We start from the raw sequence: 25,581 nt of genomic DNA, 5'->3' as shown, positions 1-25,581 counted from the left end.
GGCTGATCTGTATAAGTTGAGGGTACTTGACCCGGATAGTTGTATGACTCTAATGTGCCTATTTTCTGCAGTACTTCTTTCGGTAGATCGTATGTATAACAGCATTTCCCTGTCCTATTCAATCCAAATTTTACACACAAGACCGAATGGAGAGTTTGTATTGACATTCTATTTCTCAGTTTATTTTTAGTTATATTGACTTGGCTGAACACTCGTTCTACATCCGCATTAGAATGAGGAAGTACGAGAGTCGATATAGCTAAATTTGCAAGTTCGCTGAAAGGGTTTTCACCAGTTGAATCCCTATACATATCAACTTCTGCCCAAAATTTCACAGTGTCCTTAACGTCGGTCCACTGGATATGATGCAGATTTCTCCACTGGTTTTCTACTTTCGCAATAACATTACTGTCAGCATAAGAGTTGTGCTATATCAATCATTTGCAACTTAAAAGGCCTTAAACAATTTTCGGGTGAGAAGAGAGACATTTTTTCAAGGATCCCTATATTTTCAGGTAATCTATGCCTCAATTGTTGGATAAGTTCAACAATGAATTGCACGCATCTATCGCGTAGTTGTTTCTGTTGGTCTTCAGAAAGCGAGGACGATGATACATTAGTTTCGAAATCATAACCTAGATAGGGCTTTGGGTCCAGACGATTATTAATTTCTGTTTTCAGGACATCTACTTTGACAGTGGTCAGTAGAACCTTGGTGCATAATGACTTAATGAGAAGGATTAGGTCACCTAATAATTTTGTAGGATCTTGGTTTCGACTTTCGAACTTCTTATTTACGGTCTGCACTTCAACCAAAATTGGCTTCAGAAAAGACAAGTACAAGTAATTCTGAGGGTCGCTATACATTGAATATAAAATATCGGCTGTATAACAGCGATCTTTAAGACGAGCGATTTCAAAGTGTGTTTTTAACTCGGTCCACTGTTGCATTATTCTTGTCACTGCACTTTCGATGGACAGCCACCGAGTTTGGCTTAACTGTACTAATTTCAGGGGAGAGTCGCCTTCTCTTATTGTCTCGTATAGTTCTTTGTATACAACCTGCCGTAGGGATGATTGTGAAAACCAATTGTAACTTTCCCTTATGAGGAAATCTAAGTTCTTCGGTAAACACCCTGACGCATGTGAAACTGCCAATTGTAGAGAGTGACAAACGCATCTGATTAATTGTAGATTTGGCACTTTAGCCTTTAACTTTACATACACGCCATGATTTATGCTTACCATAACAGACGCATTGTCTGTTCCTATTGCTTGTAATTTAGTCAAATCCAAACCTTTATTACACAGACATTTCTCCAAAGCCTCAACTATAGCATCAGCTGTACATTCTGACAACTCTACTAACTGTAGATATGTCACGACAATCTCTCTTTTTCTTTTTGAATAGTATCTTATAACAATGCCTAGTAACTTGGTAACTGAAATATCATTCCTTTCATCAAACAACAAACTATAACCGTTTTCACTTTCACGTAAATCATCTATCAAGTCTTTTTCAAAATGAGGAGCTAACACGTTTTGTATTATAGCAGTGCATTTTGTACGATGCAACTTCAAATTATTAATCCCTTTGCTATCGGGAAAATTCACTTTACACAACTCGCTAAGATGGTCAACCACTTGAACCGAGCAATGTTCTGCTATGAAAAGTGCCGTTCTTCCTTCCACTAATATTAACTGGTTTAAAATTTAAAGTTTTCTGCCTATTAGAACTAAAGGGTTCGGCTGTCTTCAGGTGTTTAGCAGTGTTCCTATGTTTTTCAATATCTCCTAATTTAGCAGCTAGTTGAGTTTTACAGTATTTGCGAAAGCCTTTTGTGGCATTTCCTTCTACTTTTAGTAACCACTTATTATACCTATCATCCTTAAGCCATTCCTCTCTAAATCGCTGTTTATACTGAGGCTTCCCCATGGTTCCCAACTACACTAACTCTGTAATTAACACATTTAACCTAAATTAAGAAGTAGACACTACCACACAATCACAACTCAAAAGTCCAGCGCACTATCTTTAATCACACAGCGACATTGGCACTGGAGCTGGGCTCCTCGCATGATTCATTCTAACTTTTCCAGTTACAACTGTTACAAGTAAGAATGATGTCGACCGCGCTATTATTCACCTTAATAATAAGATCAATAATGCACGGAAATACAACACTGATGCTGTTAAAAATCCAGCGCTCTTGCTCACACGCGACAATGGCGCTGGTTTTATTGTCAAGCGAGTCGCTTACGTAAACATGTTAAGATCATATTTTATATGATAGGTCATAATATTTTACTAAGTTATGCGTCTCATGACCGTAGTTCTTTTTTAAATTGACAATTTATTATAAAATCACCAAATATGTCACCAAATTTTAAAGAAAAACACCATATTTTCGACTTGTCGCAAAATTCAAATTTTGTCACCATACGCCTTCCTGAAAACACCAGATCTGGTGACAAAATCACCAGATTGGCAACCCTGCTAACAGGCTGAATGTGAAGAGACGGACCTCAGAAGGAAGCAAGGAGGGGCGGAGTTACTGAGCGAGGGGAAGAGGGAGCGCGGTGGAGGCGGGACTATAATCGGGTGGGCGCGGACGGCGGTAGGGGTAATATGTAAGCGTGTTATGGATTGTTTTGAGGATAGATCGATTTTTGGGGATTTTAAGATTGTTCAATATTTTGATAAACGTATCAAATAAAATCGTAGGTTTGTCGGATAAATCATTGAGATTAAAATTTGAATTATGGTACTGATCGAGTGAGATGTAAAATTGTTCAGTGAAATCAAGTATAGGACCTTTATTTATTATTTCAATGATGTCTATATCGTGGTCTATGCCATAAAATTTGTGTTTATAGTCGTGTATATGTTGGCCTACTGCGGAGAATTTTCTGTATTTAATTGCATTTACGTGTTCTGTATATCTAATTTTGAACGATCTACCGGTCTGTCCGAGGTAGGTACCGAGGCAGTCGTTACAATGAAATCTATAGACACCTGACTTTTCAAAGGGGTTGGAAGGGTTGATTGAGTTAGAGTTGTGTAGAATGTCTAGGTTTCTATTATTAGTTCTGAAGGAAATGTTAATATTCTGCTTCTTAAATATATTTGTAATATTATGGATATTGCGGTTATAGGTAAAAGTTGAAAAAGTTTTTGATTTAGTAGTTTGTTTAATTAGGTTCGATTTTGGGCGATGTCTGAATTTGCTGATTATATTTTCTATAAAATTCTTATTGTAGCCATTATGAAATGCGATATTGCGTATTAATTCTTTATTAAGGTCTGATTTTGACATAGGAATATTGAATGCTCGGTGTACTAGGCTATTGTAGGTAGCCCGTTTATGATTAGGGGGATGAGTAGAGTCCTGTTGTATTGTCGTAGCAGTATGTGTGGGTTTTCTATAAACTTTATATTTAAAGGAAGATGGGAGTCTAGTGATAGTGAGATCTAGAAAATTGATGGTATTGTTGACTTCGGATTCTAGTGTAAATTTAATGTCTGTGTCGATAGTGTTAAGATGTGTTAGAGTGGTAGCTGCGTCTATAGTGCGTTGGTCCATAATAATAAATACATCATCGATGTACCTGGACCAGAAATGTATGTTGTTAAATGTTGCATTATTGTCTATTTTTGCATGTTCTAAAAAATCTAGATATATTTCTGCTAAAATGCCGGAGGCTGGTGAACCCATGGCTAGGCCGTCCTGCTTGTATATTATTTTATCGAATGTAAAGTAGTTGTTATTGATTAAAAGCTTCAAGATAGACATAAAGTCAGCTATCTTAAGTTGACTAAGTTGGCTATGGTTGTGTAGATTTTGAGGGATAATATGAAGGAGTTTTTCTGGTTTAATACTAGTGTACATATTAGTAACGTCAAACGAGTGTAAAGAGTGATATGGTTGAAGTGTAAAGTCATCTAGTTGTTTAATAAGTTGAAGTGTATTCTTTATAGATTTCTTGGACTGAAAGGTGTAGTGTTTTTTGAGGAATTGTTGAGTGAATTGTGCTGCTTTATACAAAGGACTAGGTCTATTAGTTTACAATAGGGCGTATTGGGACATTAGTCTTATGTATTTTAGGTTGTGCTTTGACAGTGGGAAGTCCTGGGTTCATATGAATTAGTTTACTTTTTTTCACTGTCGGTTAAGAGAAAGGATGTATTTTTAAGTGTCTGTTTTAACTGCCGTTGGATGGCTTGTGTTGGATCTTTGTTAATTATTGTAAAAGTGCTGTCTGTGAAAAAATCTTTAGTTTTGGATACGTATTCTGTTTGGTTCATTATTACAGTGGTGTTTCCTTTATCTGCCTTCGTAACGATGGTATGATTGTCTTTTATTTTCTTTTTAAGTTGAATGATCTTATTTCTATCTTCAAGTTGTGATTTGGTGATATTCAGGGTTGGTGATATAAAAGTTTTCTTTAATTGTTTATTAGCTTCGTGTCTGAGTTCATCTTGTATATCGTAAGGCATCTTTTTTATCGCTGCTTCTGTTTCTATTATTAGTTTTTTAGCAACATTTGATGGGTTGTAATTAGGCCAGTTATGTTTAGGGCCCTTTGATAAAATAGCGATCTCTTCGTCATCGAATGTTGCATTAGATAAGTTGATGAATGGGGGATGAAATTCGGTTATGGGGTGACTGGCGGTGTCTAGGCTGATCGGGTTATTAGATGGTTTGTTGGTTGTGGGAGATTTGTTAAGGAGAGTTTGAAACTTGTTATTTAAAGTGGACTGTTTTTGAATAAGTAAAGTGGATAGCTTACTGTAAACTTTCTCTTGGAAAATATTCCATTGTGAGTCTGATAACAACGTAGCAACTTCGAGGTGAGTCTCATATAATCGGTTATTTAAGAGTGATTTTTTCTTATGTAGAAATTTTAATTCATTTTTGAGCCATAATTTGTTAGTTTTATGGTAGACTTTATGTTGATGTGGTAAAACGTGTCTCTTGTTGTTCTTTAGAAAATTATATGATTTTTCACGAGAGTTTAATCCTGATGTAAACAAGGCATGTCCACGCCTCAGCCAAAGAAAGAGTTGTGATTCGCTGAGCGTGTACTATCGACCTCCGCCCCGTCAATGTCTCGTGTTCGGACATACAGTGCTGAGCATATTACCTAAAATAGACGAGGAACAGATTTTGAGCTGTGCGAAACTAAACAGAGGGGTCTAAAGGGAGATCTACTGCTGAAGATTAGGGCCTACGTTATTTATTTATTCATTTCTGAATATTAAAGAAAGCTATCGTAGGCTAGAGCACCTCTTGCTCCATTTCTCTCACTGTGAATACTGACACTTTACAGCTGCTGCAAGATGCAACACCTTATCTCCACGCTGTACAGCTTGGGACTTTCCCTCGCTATGAGAAGACTTCCTGCATTACACCACGCCTTCTGCCTTCATATCTCGTTATTTAATCACTGTTTAATTTAAAAAAATTATAGATACACACCGGTATATATGACAACCATATTTTACTTTGATTACGTACTCTTTCAGACTATCTAAATGTAATAAACTAAGATAAAATTAAATTAATGCCACCTACTAATTTTCTTCGAGCTCGCATACAGTCCAGTGAGTACGACGGTTGCTTCTCCAATCAACTACGTCTGTGTCCACGTGCAAAGCCAAGGTGCTCCGCCTATTTGTTTACATCAGGATTAAACTCTCGTGAAAAATCATATAGGAGTCAAATTATGAGCAATGCATTTCTTAATAAAGTCTATGTCTTTGATTAATTTTCCTATTTTGATTCTCAGGCTCATATAATAATGAGCTTTACTTTTTGCCTGGTTGGCTCTATCATTTAACGTTAAGAATTTCATATTTAGGTTCCGTATTGAAACAAGATTTACATCAAAGAAAGGACAATAAGTTCCACCTTTTCAATACTATATATTGTGTGAAAGTTTTACATTACAGTTAAAACATCACAACTTTTGTACATTCGGTACCGGTTTCGACAGATTCCCTGTCATCATCAGCCGAGAATAATTAAACAAAGACACGTATAGATCATGATTCTTATGGTGTGATTACAATGGTGGATTAAAAATGTACATTATATGGTTAAAATAGTATATATATATATATATATATATATATATATATATATATATATACTAGCAAGATACCCGTGCTTCGCTACGGTATTATACTGAAATTTATAATTGAATGCTTATTGTCTTAGATATATAATCCGCCGAAATTCGCGATCTGACTCTTTTTCTGCGAGAATCCACCAAAATTCCCGATCTGACTCGTTTTCTATTAGATTACGGCACGTCTCCTCCCATTTTTCAATCTTCCTTTCCAGCAATCGATTTTGTACTTCCCGGGCTAGGCTCAGGAATTCCTCCCGGTCAGTTGGGTCCGTAAATCTTTGCCATCTTTTCCTATAACTTTTTTAATATGGATAAAATCCTTCAGGAGATCTGGCGTGGTGTCATATTGGGTGCCTTGGCGGCACTGAACACGCGGCCGGACTGCATTCTTAGTCATTACCCGTCCAGGAGCCGTTTCCAGCGCGGTCCGCACATTTGACGACGGTCCGGAATATTATTATTATTATTATTATTATTATTATTATTATTATTATTATTATTATTATTATTATGTGTTGCTGGAATGGCTGATGACAGGGAAAACCGGAGTATCCGGAGAAAAACCTGTCCCGCCTCCGTTTTGTCCAGCACGAATGCCACATGGAGTGTCCGGGATTTGAACCACGGAACCCAGCTGTGAGAGGCCGGCGCGCTGCCGCCTGAGCAACGGAGGATGCTTATAAGTACATTAATAACAGTAAAATCAATAGGTCTCACCTCCTTCTACACCCCACCGCCGTTAAGTTTATTTACCGCCACCCGCCCCCACCAAAAAAGTTAAAAGAATGCTTGTTTCTTTATGTTTAAGGGAGATTCCAAACACCAATGTTCACGTCTATTACCTTCAGTTTTGAGATATAAGTATCCCCATAAAAATAATTCACTTTTTTCACTTCATTTCACAATAATCCCCCCCCTCCTTAAGTGAATTTTCCCGCAAATAATACTTGTTTCTTTAATAGTAAAGGATCTTCTAAATACCAATTATCACGACTCTAACTTCTTCAGTTTTCGATTTATGTGTCCTCATGAAAGGAATTCAACTCCTTTACACTCCCGCCCTCCAAGATGGTTTCCCCACCAAAACGCGTTCTTCTTTGTTTTTTAAAGGAGGTCCAAATAAGAATTTTCACGTCTGTAACAACTTTAGTTTTTATTAGATGTATGTATTCTCAAACAATTCAGTCAATTAATTTTTCAATTCTTTCACCCCTCCCCCACACCCTTCATTGGATTTTCCGAGAATACGTGTTTCTTTACTTTTAAAGCAGATTGCAAATATCAAATTTAACGTCTGTAACATATTCATTTTTGAGATATCAGTAGCCTAATTAAAAGAATTCAACACCATTTTCAGTCACTTTTACCCCTCCCCTCCACCCAAGTGGTATTTCCGAAAACTAAAAGTACACGTTTCTTTATGTTTAATAGAGATAAAGAAAATCATTTTTCACTTCTGTAACATATTAAGTTTTTTTAGATATACTGTAAACATTCTCATTTTAAAATTTTACCCCTTTTGAGTTCCCCTTAAGTGGAGTTTCCAAAAACAAATCACCTATATTTCTTTACATTTGCAGGAGATTTACACCCACTCTTTACGTCTGTAACATTTTACGTTTCCAAGATATTCTGTAGATATAGTCTTTCAAAAAATTCACCCCAATTTGTCACTCCTGTTTAACCGCCATTAATTGGCTTTTCCAAAAACTAAAAAATACGTGTTTCTTTATTTTTAAAGGAGATCCCATATGCAAATTATCAGTTCTGTAGTATCTTTCGTTCCTGAGATATGTGTATCCTCAATTAAGGCATTCAACCCATTTTTCACCCTTTTACACCTATCCTATTAGGATTTACAGAAAACAAAAAAATACGTGTTCCTTTATTTTTAGAGGAGATTCTAACTACTAATTTTTACATCTGTAAATTTTAAAGTTTTAAGATGTAGACACACTCATTTCAAAATATTCACCCCCCCTTTTCACCCCCCAAATTTTTTGATTTTCCAAAAACGAAAAAATACCTGTTTCTTTACTTTTAAAGTAGATCCAAAATACCAATTTTCAGGTCTGTAATATCTTCAGGTTCTGAAATATATGTAGCCTCATGAAAGGCATTCAACCCATTATTCACCCTTTTACACTCTTCCTATTGGGATTTTCCGAAAACATATAATACGTGTTTCTTTATTTTTAAAGGAGATTCTAAATACCAATTTTTACATCTATAAACTTTAAAAGTTTTGAGATATAGATACACTCATTTTAAAAAATCACCCCCTTTTCACCCCCCCCATTAATTGGATTTTCCACAAAAAGAAAAATACGTGTTTCTTTATTTTTAAAGGAGATCCCAAACACCAATTTTCAGGTCTGTAATATCTTCAGGTTCTGAAATATAAGTAGACTCATGAAATGCATTCGACCCCTTTTTCAACCTTTACCACCCTTCCTATTATGATTTTCCGATTCAAAATATACGTGTTTCTTTATTTTTAATGGAGATTCTAAATACCAATTTTTACATCTATAACCTTTAAAAGTTTTGAGATATAGATACAGTCATTTTAAAATATTACCCCCTTTTCACCCCCCTTAATTGGGTTTTCCAGAAAAACAAAAAATACGTGTTTCTTTATTTCTAAAAGAGATCCCAAACACCAATTTTCAGGTCTATAATATCTTCAGTTTCTGAGATATAAGTAGCCTCATTAAAGGCATTCAACCCATGTTTAACCCCTTTTCACTCCTCCTATTGCGATTTTCCGAAAACAAAGAAATACGTTTTTCTTTATTTTTAATGAAGATTCTAAATACCAATTTTTACATCTGCAAACTTAAAAATTTTGGTGATATAGATTCACTCATTTTAAAAATTCACCCCCTTTTCACCCTCGTATTAATTGGATTTTCCAAAAACAAAAAAATACGTGTTTCTTTATTTTTAAAAGAGATCAAAAGCACCAATTTTCAGGTCTGTAATATCTTCAGTTTCTGAGATATAAGTACTGGTGTCCTGATTAAAGGCATTCAACCCATTTCCCCCCATTTTTCACCCTTTTTCACCCCTCCTATTGGTATTTTCTTAAAACAAAAAAATACGTGTTTCCTTATTTTTAAAGAAGATTCTAAATACCAATTTTTACATCTGTAAACTTTTAAAGTTTTGAGATATAGATACACTCATTTTAAAATTTCACCCCCCTTTTCACCCCCTTAGCGAAGGAATATCCAAAAATCCTCTCTTAGCGAGCACCTACACCATAATATGAATATAACCCCAAAATTTCATTTCTTTATGTCAAGTAGTTTTGGCTCGGCGATGATGAATCAGTCAGTCAGTCAGGACAAGTTACTTTATATATATATATATATATATATATATACACAAATAAAAGGTAAGTAAAATGGGAATGGTCATTATTCTATGAGGTGTACACCTTAATATTACTAATTAAACGGTTAATTTGTTAAAATAAATTTTGTTCTTATGATATATAATTAGGGCCTATAGTGAAATTTTATTGTAGGCTTAATTCTGTAATATTTTAACTTTTGACCAGTCAATTCGTTAATATCTTCAAAAGTGTACACTCTAAAGCAATTCCTCGGTATGAATCTGGGTTGTTCACATCTCCTTTGCCTTTATACATCGCCTTTATAGTTGATTCTCTCCACTTATCTGGAATTTTCCCTTGTCTGAGACATTGATTCAAGAGTTCTGTAATTGAGTCCTTTAGTATAGCCCAGCTGTCTTTAATATGTTCGTAAAATATATTATCAGGTCCCCCTGCTTTACCGTTTTTACTGTTCTGGACGATGTCTTCTAATTCATCTGTCGTAAAAGTTTGATTGGAGCTCTGTCATTGCCGTCTTCGTCGATCAAGTCTCGCGTCTCTTTTGCTTGGAGTAGTGAGGTGAAGTGATCTTCCCAGACTTCCAATGGGATCTGTCTTGTGAATTTCGGCTGCCTCTGCTTCAGAATTGAAAAAGGCTCTTCTTCGGCTTTCTTTAGTAGATTTTCCTCAGATATTTTCTGGAACTGTTTCTTTGCTTCTTTAACTACCCTTTTGTATTCTTTTCTTCTTACTGCATATTCTGTGAGTCTTTCCTGAGTTTGGCTTTCCATTACTTGATGAAGGGCCCGTAACGTTTCTTTCCTTTTAATGTAGCAAGTTCGGTTAAACCAGGGCTTAGGTTTCCTTTCCTGCAAACTTCTTGGTATAACAGAATCCTTGATGATATCTTCTATAGCTTGAAGGGATCCATTCAGGTCGCCGAGATGTATTATTTCCATAATCGCTTTCACCGAATCAGAGTAAGCCTCCAGTTTGAACAAATCCAGTTTCCGCACCGGTGGTTTCAGGGGGGCGATGATGATAGGTGGGTCGATGAAGCCTGAGAGAGTAATTTCTACAGGCAGGTGTTTCCTAATTGCCACATCTCTTAATACTGAGGGTCTTATTGTTCTTGGTCCAATCCTGTTACTGAAAATCAGGTCGATCGTGCTACTTCCACTGGGGCAAAAGTATGTTTTCTCGGTCCGTTCAGTGAGTAGTGAGAAACCTTCCGACTCCAAATAGGATATTACAGCATCTGCTTTTTTATTTGAGATATCAATCCGACAGTTGAGATCGCCAGCAAGAATAAGATGATCTGTTTTCCTTATTTTGGATAGCCCTGACATCAGCTCACTAATAATGTCATAGTCTTTCCACTCAGGTTGAAAATACACACACATAAATGCAAGAAGCACTGTTTGGATGATTAACAGATTGTCCGACTTATATAATAGCTTAAAAGGAGACATTCTCGTTGACAATAGGCAAGAAAGACCACCCTTTGGCCTCCCCAAATCACCCTTTGTAGCTAGCACATGAACTGCGTATCTCATATTAATACATGGATCCTTGATTGCAAGAGTCTCTGAAAGCAACACTATATCATACATAGAAAAAATGTCGAATGGCAGTGCTCCAAGTACACTTTCCAGTCCTTCTACGTTCCATACTAAGCATTTTATGTCAGATCCTGCATCATTTGTCTTGCTTGTTGTCATGTCTTTTATTATTGTTCCATGTCTTCTATCTTTAGTAGAATCTATAGGGACGAAAAGTCACTCCTTCTGGCCAAAAATCTTCATTATCGAGCTTATCCTTGTCGGAAAACGGAATTCCAATTCGGAAAGCTTTCGTTGTTGTAGACCTGGAGTTCAGGAGTGTGCATTCCCTGATGTCTGCAATTCCGTTTTCTTCTAGGTAGGATATTAAGTCTTCTCTTGTTGCAGCCGTGTTCACTTTTCCGACATAGAACCATGCCAGACGTTCTGCTGCACATAATTTCCCAACATTCTTTTTGATACCTATACCATGTCTCTTTTCCCTCAGTTGTTGCTGTTGCCCGCCTTGATCATACCTTTTCTCGGACGATGTATGTTCGTATCCTCTATTTTGAAAACTACCTTCTGAATGTTGTATTCGCTCCTTATTTTTTATTATTACTGTTTCGGTATCTACCGATCTATCTGTTCTTAACGAAAGCTGCCTGCGACTTTTCATCTCAGGTTGGATTTGGGCTGTCTGGGTAGAGGTAAGATTTGCGTTAAGTTATTTCTTTCCTGTGAGTTGATAGACATTCGGTTTGTTGGAGTTGTGCCTCGAGGATAAGGGACATTTTTGACATAAGGACTTCACTCAGTTCTTCCAACTTCCCTTTCAAGGATTCACAAGGCAATTTGTTCTCTGTTACGATTTGTATTATTTCACGATCTTCTGGCGGGGACGTATTCACTCCGTAGGACTCTAGTTGGGTTCTACAGATATTACACATCCATAACAGATTGCCTTTCTTCACTTTCAACGCATTATATTCCGTAGAAGTCAATTATGTACATTCTTTGTGAAACCATAGTTTACAGTTCCCCTCACAGCAAACAGCGCTACCTATGTTGTCAAAATCTCCGCTACATTTCCCACAGCGCTGGAGGCTATTGTTACTGCTTGTATCTTTAAGTGAATCAGGCGTGATATCTTTCAGCTTACCCTCTTTGCGTCCAAGATGTCTCCTCTCAAATCTTAAAGACGCGCGGATTAACTCCCCGAAAACTTCAAGAAATAGCTCAAGCACCTACGAGATAACACCTACACAATCACTATAACACAATGTTAAAATATATACAACTGAAAATGTATATTTAGCGACACTTCTCTAGCATCATTCACCAACCCACAACACACGCTAATATTGACCTCATTGACCTCCATTTCTGTTCATATTTAATTATGCATTAAATTGTAATTTGGTTAAGGGCATTACATATAATAACATACAATTTATATTCTGTATATATATTTTCAAGTGATAAATCTACTTTGGGATGATAAAAAACCACAGAAAGCAAAATTGACCATGTTTTATACCTACTATACTTCATTTCACTTCTCCCATATGGACTCGAAATATGTACCCTGCATAAAATCCAGTCAACAGAAATGAAATTCATCAGAACAATGAACCAAAAGACCAGGAAGGTTAAGATTAGAAATTAAGCAAACAGGAAGGAGGCTGGCAGTCAGGAAGACACAGGCTACATGGGTTTGGACATATTATGAGGATGGACAGAACAAGAACAGCAAGGAATTACTTTGACCAAGAAGTGAAAGGGGAGAGGCCAGTTGGGAGGCCAAGGAATCAATGGATAGACACAGTGAAATCGGAGATCAGCAAGAGGAATGCTAAGTGGGAGGACATAGAAGAACAGAAACTATACCTTGGCAGGAATAAGTGGCAAGCACTTATACACCACATTCGGAAAACTGGAGCTGGAAAATTATAATGATGATTCTCTATATATGGCATAAAATTAGACAGGCAATATATAGGTCATTGTGACATACTTGTGTAACCTCCTTATTCTTGGCGAAAAGCCATTAAGCAGAAGTTTTCCCAGTGCGTCAACCAGTTGCCTGCAGTTATCCCTTCCCTAAAAAACACTTACCTAAAAAGAATCAAAAAACAAAACCCAACACACATCAAAGAACTGCCAGAAGACAGCCCGCTCCACTCCTACTCCCTCAAGAGCTGCTTCTCCTACCCCTCCAACCTTTCCCTCCACAACCACAAGCATCAGCTTCAGACACGCACGAAACAGTGCATGATGTGCTCCCGAGTAGCACACAAAACAGCAGTAAGTACATGCACACCTATTCTCACGTTAAATAGACATTCCAACTTGGCAGGCATAAATTTCTTACACTTCATTTTCTATTTTTACAGATACTAATTATATCTAACAACACAAAGTGAAGTAGAAGCTTTCACGCTAACCACATAACATATGATATGTCAAATCAAGCAACACGTAATTACATTTTAACAAAAATAGATGACATAAAGACCATGGGAAGCATGAAGACTAATGATCTATCCATAATTTTACACAAATTCTACTAAGTTTTATGCAAAATTATAATCTTTCAACACAGACTGCAAGCATTCAAATACAGATCGACAAAGTTCCACATCATCAAATACCAGATAACAACTTTGACTTCAACATAAGTGTTTACAATAATCCAAGAAACTTACACCATTATACACTGACTGACAGAGCAAATGCAACACCAAGAAGGAGTGGTTCGAAAGGGATGAAAGTTGGGGAAAAAACAGAGACGGCACGGAAGAATAATTGATGTTTATTTCAAACCGATATGCAGGTTACACAATGCGCACGGCATCGACTCAGTAGGATGTAGGACCACCGCGAGCGGCGATGCACGCAGAAACACGTCAAGGTACAGAGTCAATAAGAGTGTGGATGGTGTCCTGAGGGATGGTTCTCCATTCTCTGTCAACCATTTGCCACAGTTGGTCGTCCGTACGAGGCTGGGGCAGAGTTTGCAAACGGCGTCCAATGAGATCCCACACGTGTTCGATTGGTGAGAGATCCGGAGAGTACGCTGGCCACGGAAGCATCTGTACACCTCGTAGAGCCTGTTGGGAGATGCGAGCAGTGTGTGGGCGGGCATTATCCTGCTGAAACAGAGCATTGGGCAGCCCCTGAAGGTACGGGAGTGCCACCGGCCGCAGCACATGCTGCACGTAGCGGTGGGCATTTAACGTGCCTTGAATACGCACTAGAGGTAACGTGGAATCATACGCAATAGCGCCCCAAACCATGATGCCGCGTTGTCTAGCGGTAGGGCGCTCCACAGTTACTGCCGGATTGGACCTTTCTCCACGCCGACTCCACACTCGTCTGCGGTGACTATCACTGACAGAACAGAAGCGTGACTCATCAGAGAACACGACGTTCTGCCATTCCCTCATCCAAGTCGCTCTAGCCCGGCACCATGCCAGGCGTGCACGTCTATGCTGTGGAGTCAATGGTAGTCTTCTGAGCGGACGCCGAGAGTGCAGGCCTCCTTCAACCAATCGACGGGAAATTGTTCTGGTCGATATTGGAACCGCCAGGGTGTCTTGCACATGCTGAAGAATGGCGGTTAACGTGGCGTGCGGGGCTGCCACCGCTTGGCGGCGGATGCGCCGATCCTCGCGTGCTGACGTCACTCGGGCTGCGCCTGGACCCCTCGCACGTGCCACATGTCCCTGCGCCAACCATCTTCGCCACAGGCGCTGCACCGTGGACACATCCCTATGGGTATCGGCTGTGATTTGACGAAGCGACCAACCTGCCCTTCTCAGCCCGATCACCATACCCCTCGTAAAGTCGTCTGTCTGCTGGAAATGCCTCCGTTGACGGCGGCCTGGCATTCTTAGCTATACACGTGTCCTGTGGCACACGACAACACGTTCTACAATGACTGTCGGCTGAGAAATCACGGTACGAAGTGGGCCATTCGCCAACGCCGTGTCCCATTTATCGTTCGCTACGTGCGCAGCACAGCGGCGCATTTCACATCATGAGCATACCTCAGTGACGTCAGTCTACCTTGCAATTGGCATAAAGTTCTGAGCACTCCTTCTTGGTGTTGCATTTGCTCTGTCAGTCAGTGTACCATTAGTAGACAAACACAGCTGATCACATGATATAACATAATTACATAAGTACAATACGCTGTATGAACTCAATTGTACCTCAAAATGTTTTATTCAATCTAGCTATAAGTTTTAATGTGGAATAGTGAATGTTCATAACTTAAGAACATTGTACTTTAAACATACATCATCTATGTACATAATAGTAATGTTAAGTTTTAATTCTCATATCATTTAACGTAGACGACTGCTTAAGCTAGAGTTAAAATTGAAATAATTGATAAAGAGATTCAACCTATTCAGTACAAAAGAATAAGAAATGTAGTGAATTACATTCCCATTTAATAATTGGTAGAAATGGTACCGGTTTCGACCCTAGTCCAGGTCATTATCAGCCGATTAAGATGAAAAACAATGCATAAGATCAGTAGAAGAGGTGATATAAAAATGAAATGGGGGTAGACACTGTAAAACTTAGAAGAAGTAAAATGCAAATCACTCAAAAGAAAACAGTGCGCAATTCTCTGAGCGGTAACATAGCACACGCAGCACTAGGTAAAGTCCCACCATGTTTACGAATAGCGGAGAATGGTGAAATGAGCCAGTTTTTAAATACTGTCAGGCAAAAAGTCACATCACAATCGAACACGTACGAAGATCTATAGTCGTGCAGGAGTTGAAGATGAGTAGATCCATTGAAGCAACTTGCCAGCTACCGGTGATCAGCGCGATGCATTCAATATCAGGCACTGTGGTTTCAAATGCCCAAAGTAAAATGGAGAATAGCTTGACGATCCAGTAATTTTCTTCGGTCGCGGGAAAGTAAGTATAGAGATAAATATAATACAATTCAATATAATTGAGTAAGTAATTGTGCTCCTATAGAATTCTTAGAACAGTTGACATGAAAAAACAATTGTGAAGAGAAAAAATATAGTAAAAAGTGCAATACCGGAAACAAATGAAAACGTATATGCACAGTGCGCAATTTTTTAAAACATAAAGAACTCAGGTCTTGATTGAAGTAGTCGAAATCGGCGCAAGGCAGGAGTTGAGTATGAATGGGAAGAACCGAAATGAGGGTGGAATTGATTTTTTTAAAAGAAAAGATAGAATAAATTAATAGAGGAAGAGGAATAGTGGAATAAGAGAAGAATGAAAGAAATTGAAGTTAAATGGTGTTGATGAAGGATAAGATAGGGATATGAAGGAGGGGTAGTTTAGGGTGGGTTAGGAGGGTGGGTTATTGGAGGTAGAAAATGTGGGTAGGAACTTTGTAAGGCATGGAAAATAGAATTGGGATTTTGAAATTTAGAATTTTTGAGAAGAAGAATTAGAAAGTCGAAAAGGATATTAGGTTTTTCAGAAATGTCGTTTAAATTGAAATTAGGGTTGAAGTATTGATCAAGGTGAATAAAGCAATTTTCAGTAGTGTTTAAGAGGGGGCCTTTGTTTATGATTTTAAGTATTTTCATGTCTTTTTCGATATTGGTGAAACTATGCTTGGAGTCTTGTATGTGTTGTCCTATGGCAGAGAATCTATTGTATTTAATGGCGTTGATATGTTTGGAGTATCTGATATTGAAGCTGCGGCCAGTTTGTCCGATGTAGGAGTAGTTGCAGTTGTTACATTGGAATATGTACACTCCAGATTTATTTAGTGATTTAGAGTTGTGTAAAATATCCAAATTTCTATTGTTAGTTCTAAAAGAAATTTTCATGTTGTGTGTTTAAAAAATATTAGTTATTTTATAAGCATCTTGAGTGAAAGTGAAAGTGGAAAATGCAGTTGGTTTTGTTATGTCTTTAGATAAAGTGGTTTTAGGACGGTGTTTGAATTTGTTGATGATGCGGTTTATGAAGGAGTTGTTAAAGCCATTGAATTTAGTGATGTCCTAAAACCACTTTATCTAAAGACATAACAAAACCAACTGCATTTTCCACTTTCACTTTCACTCAAGATGCTTATAAAATAACTAATATTTTTTAAACACACAACATGAAAATTTCTTTTAGAACTAACAATAGAAATTTGGATATTTTACACAACTCTAAATCACTAAATAAATCTGGAGTGTACATATTCCAATGTAACAACTGCAACTCCTCCTACATCGGACAAACTGGCCGCAACTTCAATATCAGATACTCCAAACATATCAACGCCATTAAATACAATAGATTCTCTGCCATAGGACAACACATACAAGACTCCAAGCATAGTTTCACCAATATCGAAAAAGACATGAAAATACTTAAAATCATAAACAAAGGCCCTCTCTTAAACACTACTGAAAATTGCTTTATTCACCTTGATCAATACTTCAACCCTAATTTCAATTTAAACGACATTTCTGAAAAACCCAATATTCTTTTCGACTTTCTAATTCTTCTTCTCAAAAATTCTAAATTTCAAAACCCCAATTCTATTTTCCATGCCTTACAAAGTTCCTACCCACATTTTCTACCTCCAATAACCCACCCTCCTAACCCACCCTAAACTACCCCTCCTTCATATCCCTATCTTATCCTTCCTCAACACCATTTAACTTCAATTTCTTTCATTCTTCTCTTATTCCACTATTCCTCTTCCTCTATTAATTTATTCTATCTTAAAAAAAAAATCAATTCCACCTTCATTTCGGTTCTTCCCATTCATACTCAACTCCTGCCTTGCGCCGATTTCAACTACTTCAATCAAGACCTGAGTTTTTTATGTTTTAAAAAATTGCACACTGTGCATATACGTTTTCATTTGTTTCCGGTATTGCACTTTTTACTATATTTTTTCTCTTCACAATTGTTTTTTCATATCAACTGTTCTAAGAATTCTATAGGAGCACAATTACTTATTCAATTATATTGAATTGTATTATATTTATCTGTATACTTACTTTCCCACGACCGAAGAAAATTACTGGATCGTCAAGCTATTCTCCATTTTACTTTGGGCATTTGAAACCACAGTGCCTGATATTGAATGCATCGCGCTGATCACCGGTAGCTGGCAAGTTGCTTCAATGGATCTACTCATCTTCAACTCCTGCATGATTATAGATCTTCGTACGTGTTCGATTGTGATGTGACTTCATGCCTGACAGTATTTAAAAACTGGCTCATTTAACCATTCTCCGCTATTCGTAAACATTGTGGGACTTTACCTAGTGCTGTGTGTGCTATGCTACCGCTCAGAGAATTGCGCACTGTTTTCTTTTGAGCGATTTGCATTTTACTTCTTCTAAGTTTTACAGTGTCTACCCCCATTTCATTTTTATATCACCTCTTCTACTGATCCTATGCATTGTTTTTCATCTTAATCGGCTGATGATGACCTGGACTAGGGTCGAAACCGGTACCATTTCTACCAATTATTAAATGGGAAAGTAATTCACTACATTTCTTATTCTTTTGTATTGAATAGTTTAAATCTCTTTATCAATTATTTCAATTTTAACTGTAATATTCTTCAATACGGAACAATGAAATTTTAAACTTTAAATGCTTAAGCTAGGTCGAAGTATATTTGCAAATTGACAATATTTTTACCTATACTATGTGACATGCTTATTGTATCAGTGATGTTTTAATTACAAGTTATGTTAGTCAGCTGAAGATGACCTTCACTAAATCGAAACTGGTACTGTAAAATAACAATACATAAATACTGATTAGGTGGAAGCGTCAAAACTTCATATCTATGAATATCAAAAATCAATATGGACATGGAACTTATAGATTATGAAAATGTAAAGAAACCTTGCAAAATTGCTAAAGGCAATCAATATTGATATTGACTCAATAATATTGACCGTGTAAGGAGTATATTGAAACAATAATATTGATGGCAATAATATTGAAGAAAATAAAATCCGTCCAATTTTTATTAAACGCCCGTCAATATATTGAGGCGGCTTCAGTATTATTGCCACGTGTGAGGGGTATATTTCCATATGGTGCAATAAAACGTCAGTCAGTCTGTAGACGCGGAAGAGGTTGTTTCTATTTCGTGCATTACAGGTTTCTTCAACTATTTCACTTATGGTAGTTGCAGCCATGTAACATGAAAATTTCAAATCTTCAAAGCTGTTGCCTGTTGCTAGAAATCTTAATGTGACTGAAAGTCGATCCGCCGGTGAAATGGCCTTCCTCATAACCGTATCCTGCTTTATTATAAATGGTGAAACCAATGCAACTAGGTGTTGAAACAGCTGTTCATCCATTCTTAAAAAAATTCTGTAGTCATCTGGTTCACTGTTGAGTCCTCGAAGCAATTCCCCATATCCATGACTCGTACGTCTATTTAACCAGCTTTTTGTCCACACTGCTTTTTGCCTCCTTCTTTTCCTCTTCTTGATGACCAAAGCAAACGCGATTAGAACTGGTAGATCCATCCTCCCTGACTGCACAATTGAAACTGACACTTTACTGATCAATATTATTGAATCGTGTGAGGGCTACAGCTTTTTTACCAATATTGCGTCAATAATATTGCTTCAATAATATTGATCGTGTAAGGCCCGCATAACAGAAAGCAGTGATTTGAACAATATGTGCAATATTGTAATATTTCCAAATGGAGCAACATTTTAGTCGTTATTCCACAAATGGAAAGAAATGTGTATTTGAAGAAGGGCATGTATAAGCATGTGAACAAGGAAAAGTTATCAGTAATATTTCATCGATTGTAATGAGTGTCAGTTGTGGCTGAGCACATTTCATTACAGGCCATGTCCGCCTCCATAGTGTAATGGTTAGTGTTATTAGCTGCCGTCCTCGAAGGCCCGGGGTCGATTCCCGGTACTGCCAGAAATGTAAAAATTGCAGGAGGGCTGGTATGTGGTTAAAATGGTACAAGCAGATCACGTCCATAGGGGTGTGCTTAAAAAGAGCTACACTGCCTTGGAATGAGGACACCAGTTTACTTTACTTTATTACAGGCCATTATTGAGTCGGTGGTCAGGTGTACCAGTTGAGACTGGACACTTTTTGTTTTGTCAGTCGTTATGTGTGGCAATTGTGACTGTGCGTTTTTCTTGACTACGGTCATTGTTAATTGATTTTCATCGGTGGTCAATATTATTTTGTTGGTCATTATGCATGCTAGTTGTGGAGGGCACTGCTAATTGCTAGATCAGTCTTCATTTTTAAATACTTCTTTACTATGACTCTAGTTCCTAATCTCAACGAGGAAGTTGGTGGTTAGAACTCAGCACTCAACGTTATGCAATCTAACATAAAGAGGAACTAGTAATGTGGTGTTGCAGATGGGGAACAGAACTAAGGAGGACAATGGTACTTCAGGACCTTGTGCTGAATCAGATCAAAGGAGGGCAATCCAGGAGACCCAATCATTAGGTCCGATTAATAAATACAAGAAGAAGGGGAAAGTGGGAAAAATGTGTGAAGGGAAGGAAAACGGCGGAGAGTGTTATCCAGGAATTACGTTAACTCTTTCAACACTATGCCCATACAGGATATGGGCGAACTGCTTTCCTGGTTCTGGATGGCGCCCGTAAAACATACGGGCATGATTTTAGTGTGTGTTTAAATGCAGCTGCACGTATTCCATATGGTTCCTGTCCCGTGCTTGGAAGTATTAGTTTACCTAGTGTCCACCAGAATGCAGCAGTTATTAGGAAGTTATAACCTAAACGATAAAAAGGGTAGTTTCTCCTTGCCATGACCTCTACAGAAGCACTCTATGTGCAGGGATGATGAGCGCGCCAAACCTGTCAGCTGTGTTACTGTATAAACACGTCCTCACGTTGGCTCAATGATAGTGATATCTTTGATATTTTATCAGGAGTAGCGGGTTCAGAAATAAATTACAGTGGTGAATACTATGCTTACGAACTAGTTAACATATCAAGTGATAGTTTGGGCAAGATTTTTATTTTTTACATCACTTTCGAGTGCAAGATTTTTAACTGCATTATTTTACTCCAAATACAAATGATAGAAATACTTCACCTCTCCAGAAATTTGAGTTTTTTTTCTTTTTCGTTTAGACAAAGAGATGCAGGTGGATAATTCACCTGTACCATGAAGAAAAAGTAGATGGTGGGGCAAGGAGTGCAAGGTTGGACCATGCGTAGCCCAATGTTTTCAGGGCTACTATACTAAAACAAACTGTTTAAATTGATAAATTGTGAATTTCAAATGTAATCATGTTTATTTAAGTAGCCATATTAAATGATTCATTTTACTTGTTTGAGCAGGCTTATTGGTAAAACTTTAATATAAAAGTTTTTCCCTCATACATTTTTCAATGTTTTTATAAGACTAGTACAGTATAATTAAAGTACTTTAGATATGTACTTCCTGATTGACATCTTCATTTTGGTTGGCTGATACCTTCATACGATACAAAAATCAGGTATGTACTACGTTTTGCTGTTGGCTAATAATGTATTAGAATGCGTGAAAAAGATCCAGTTCTCTGCCAGGGTCCATGTTAAAATATTGTAGTGTTGAAAGTGTTAAGGCAGATGTTGAAGAAAGTAGAAGAGAAGCAGGAGTATAAGGAGAAGATGTTAGTTTTTTATGCTGATACCAACAATGTAAGGAAAGTAGGTATAGGTACCAACAAGGGATGTGTGGGATCTGGTTAATACAGCACAGGAGAAGCAGAGATTGTTATCGGTGGAATACTGACTAGGAGGTGATTGGGGATATTTTGCTCAAGGAACATGACTAACTAGCATCCAATCTCATTTTAGCAAATGTCAATGGGGCAGGTAATGCGAATGACAGAATGCATGGCCAACAAATGGTAAACAGGTTACTCTGGGAAGGAAAGCTGAACCAGAAAGTGATGGGACCAACTAGAGGGAAGACCAGATAAGCTCTATAGTGAAACTGAAGTAAAAGAGGGTGTAAGTGACCATAAAACTGTTTTTGTTATAGTTACAAACAGATGTCATAGAAAGGAAGGTTGTAAACATAGGACTACTAGGCAGTACCATATGCTTGGTAAGACAGGCATGAGGGAGTTTATAAAAGTAATTATGATCAGTGGAAAATGATAAATAAAAATGTAAACACCATTTGAGATGGGTTTAAAGCAATTGTTAAGGAATGTGAAAACAGGTCTGTACCTTCAAAAGTGGTGAAAAACCTACGACCTGTTTTCCAGTCATTTACCGGGTCAGGGATGTAATGAATGAAGCAGATATAGGCTGTTAGTACGATGGGGTCGCCACTCCCAAAGTGATTTATTAATGAATGATTGATGCTATGAAATGAGAATGGAGAGTGTTGCTGGAATGAAAGATGACAGGGAAAACCGGAGTACCCGGAGAAAAACCTGTCCCGCCTCCGCTTTGTCCAGCACAAATCTCACATGGAATGACCGGGATTTGAACCACGGTATCCAGCGGTGAGAGGCCGATGCGCTGCCGTCTGAGCCACGGAGGCTCCCTGAGCCACGGAGGCTCCCAAAAGTGGTAAAGAATGATAAAGACTGGCTATATTATAACAGAGAACAAAAAAGTGGAATCATATGTTCTGAGCTGTCAGTCGAGGGATGGCGTGGATTGACATTAGTAGACAAATAAGTTTGAGTGGTGTTTTAAAAGTAGAGAAGATCACATATGAAGATAAAGTTCGGCAAATATTAGTTTATAGGACAAGAAGTTAGGGACTGGAATAATTTACCAAGGGAGATATTAGATAAATCTCCAAATTCTTTGAAATTATTTAAGAAAAGTCGAGATGACTATTGCCACTTAGGTCACTGCCCTAAATGCAGAACAGTGGTACTTGATTGATTGGAATGGCAATAAGTTGTAAATACAGCAATAAAATTATTTTAATTATTTTAGAAAGGCTTCACTAATATTTTATCTTTGCCATCTTAGTTTAATACAAATATTATAATCAACCAGTTCATTAGCAGCCTAATTGTATGCTCCTACCAATTTTCCATTGCTTTCAGCTGGTGTCAGGTAAGGCTTAAGTAAACAGAAATACCATATTTTGAGTTTCTGTACATGACCTGAGAAAAACTGTCAATGCTCTACTGCTATTATTATCATTTATATCTTAATTTGACCTTTGGTGACCTATGATGCCAATTTGCCTGCATTTTCAGAAAATTGATGTTTTTATTATTATTAGTATTATTACAATTCACTTAAGGAATATAAAGCAGAAACAGTAATATTACAAGGTAGGTCCCATGGAAGACTGAGGCAAACTGTAACTTTGGATTTTTTAATTTTATTTTACAGTTGGCTTTACGTCACTCTGACACAGATAAGTCTAATGGTGATGATGGGATAGGAAAGGGCTAGGAGTGGGAAGGAAGTAGCTGTGGCCTTAATTAAGGTACAGCCCCAGCATTTGCCTGGTGTGAAAATGGGAAACAATGGAAAACTATCTTAAGGGCTGATGACAGTGCAGTTCGAGCCCACTATCTCCTGAGTGCAGGCTCACAGTTGCGCGCCACTAACCGCACGGCCAACTCACCCGGTTAGGATCTTTAAGAACTGGGCTGGACTTGTAGGATTTAATGTACAACAGAAATGAATGGATCCATATCAGTGACTCCATATCTCAGCAGGACTAGTCATTCTTGAGGAGGCAGAGGAGGGGAAGAAACAGAAGAAGAAGGAGTAGGGGAAGAAGAAGAAGATGATTTTACATATGATTTGCGTTAATCACTACATGATGGTTAGGGTCATTCAATGAATATTTGTACATGCATATCTGAGATAGGCTTACTGATAAGAATTATTTTTAAGATACTTACACATTTAAATCTTTAAGCAGTTCTTTGACTCCCAGAGGTAATTTGTAGCGAGTGTAAGGCATGATGTATTCCAAGTCTGAGTCATCAAACCTGTGGGGGGAAAATACAATATTCATTCAGAATGCAAGACACATTATATATCTACTACTTATTATATTACAATAATTAAAAATCGGCTTTTGGTTTGAGAGTTTCATTATTTAAAAGTGTGAGATTAGGTTTTCCTTATTATCTTTCAATGGACACACTTCTGAAAACACACAATCTCATCAAACCTTTAAAACTTCCATTAAATTGACCCCCTTCCCCTCTTTCATCATATGTGATCTTTCCTGACTTGCTAACTCTGTGGATGAATGTCCGACTCACGACCTTAAGTTTGTGAGTTCGATCTGGCAGAATGATTTTCACTGGCTGAAGTAGTAGGTTATTGAACGGCTGTTGAAAATCTCGGCACTTTGTGTCGTCTGTGGAATATTAAAGATCTCAGATGGGAAACTCAGTCTCAATAAAAAGTTAGGTTTCTCGTAGGGAACCATAATTTGTTTCACTGATTCAGATTTTCAATTAATAAAAATTGATAGTGTTCAGGTTTCTCAATCTTCAAAAATGCAGCGTTCCACTCCAGTGTGGCAGAAGGCTCATCAGGCTGAGAAGCATGAACACTGAAACAGATTATGGTTCTTTACTGGGGACCTTTGATTGCGAATACCAGGCAAGATTTTCTATTTAGTGGAGAAACTTATCTTCCCTAGAGCATTGTTACTGAATGAGCCTTGCAGCGTACAATCGAACAGACGAACCTGCAGTGTCACCCTACAAAGTTACATTAACTCATCATCGGAACCATCAGTAAAATTCCGTATTTGTTGCTAGACACCAGCACAATTGGAATGTTGTGGTTAGGGTCTTGTAGGGACCACGTGACAATGTCAATGCTTCACCCTTTGTTGTTCCTCCTTCCTTCAATTCTCCTTCATCTGCTCACTACGCCTCCTGTTCCTCTCCTCAGACCATTTTGAGCCTGTTTTCTTTCTCTCCCGACCTTGGAATCCTTCCATTTTTAACACTTTCTTTCTAAAAAATCTCTCTCTCTGTTGCTTCTTCTTCCCTTACGTTGTTTCTTTCTAAATCTTTCTTGACTTCATGAACCCAAGTTGCTGTTTACTTCTTATTCCAAAGATATTTGAAGATCTGTCTGATTAACGTGTTGTCATCCATTCTGTATAAATGTCCAAAAAATATCAATTGCCTCTTCCACATTGTATCTGTTATGTTTTCTATGTTCCACTATATTTCATCATTGCTTCTTGATTTCCAGAGTTCTGTAGTTCTTAGTGGACTGAGTATTTTTTGTATAATTTTTCTTTCCACTTCTTCTGATTTATTTAGCTTGTAATTCAGTGGTAGACATTCACTCGTGTATAGGCATTCCAGTTTGACTACTGTGTTGTATGTTGCATTTTGAGGTTTTTAGATAAACACTTTTTCAACGTATGAAGGCTTTCACGGCCGGTTTGTGTTATTATTATTGTTATAGTCTAAATGGTCTGACACCATTTTTCGCCAGTTCGAGTTCTGTTGGTTGACAAAATTTTCACCATCAGAATGTTGGCCGGCAGGGTAAGGGAGATGGTGGTATAGAATTTCTAATCATTACATTGTGTGCCAAAAGCCAGGATTAAATTTCAAACC

The 25,581-nt window shown here is 37.6% G+C and overlaps 1 protein-coding gene across 1 annotated transcript in view; it reads right to left on the bottom strand.

Moving 5' to 3' along the window:
- The window catches only part of LOC136880944 (uncharacterized), a 177,599-nt gene that overhangs the window by 4,508 nt on the left and 147,510 nt on the right, over positions 1-25,581 (bottom strand). The window contains exon 13 of the mRNA XM_068229175.1: positions 23,887-23,976. Within this exon, the coding sequence (XP_068085276.1) occupies positions 23,887-23,976 (90 nt within the window). The remainder of the gene's footprint in view (positions 1-23,886; positions 23,977-25,581) is intronic.

The sequence above is a fragment of the Anabrus simplex genome, chromosome 9, assembly GCF_040414725.1.
Source record: "Anabrus simplex isolate iqAnaSimp1 chromosome 9, ASM4041472v1, whole genome shotgun sequence".
NCBI lineage: Eukaryota > Metazoa > Arthropoda > Insecta > Orthoptera > Tettigoniidae > Anabrus > Anabrus simplex.
Note: the sequence above shows the minus strand (reverse complement) of the source record. Positions and strands in the feature narration are given on the sequence as shown.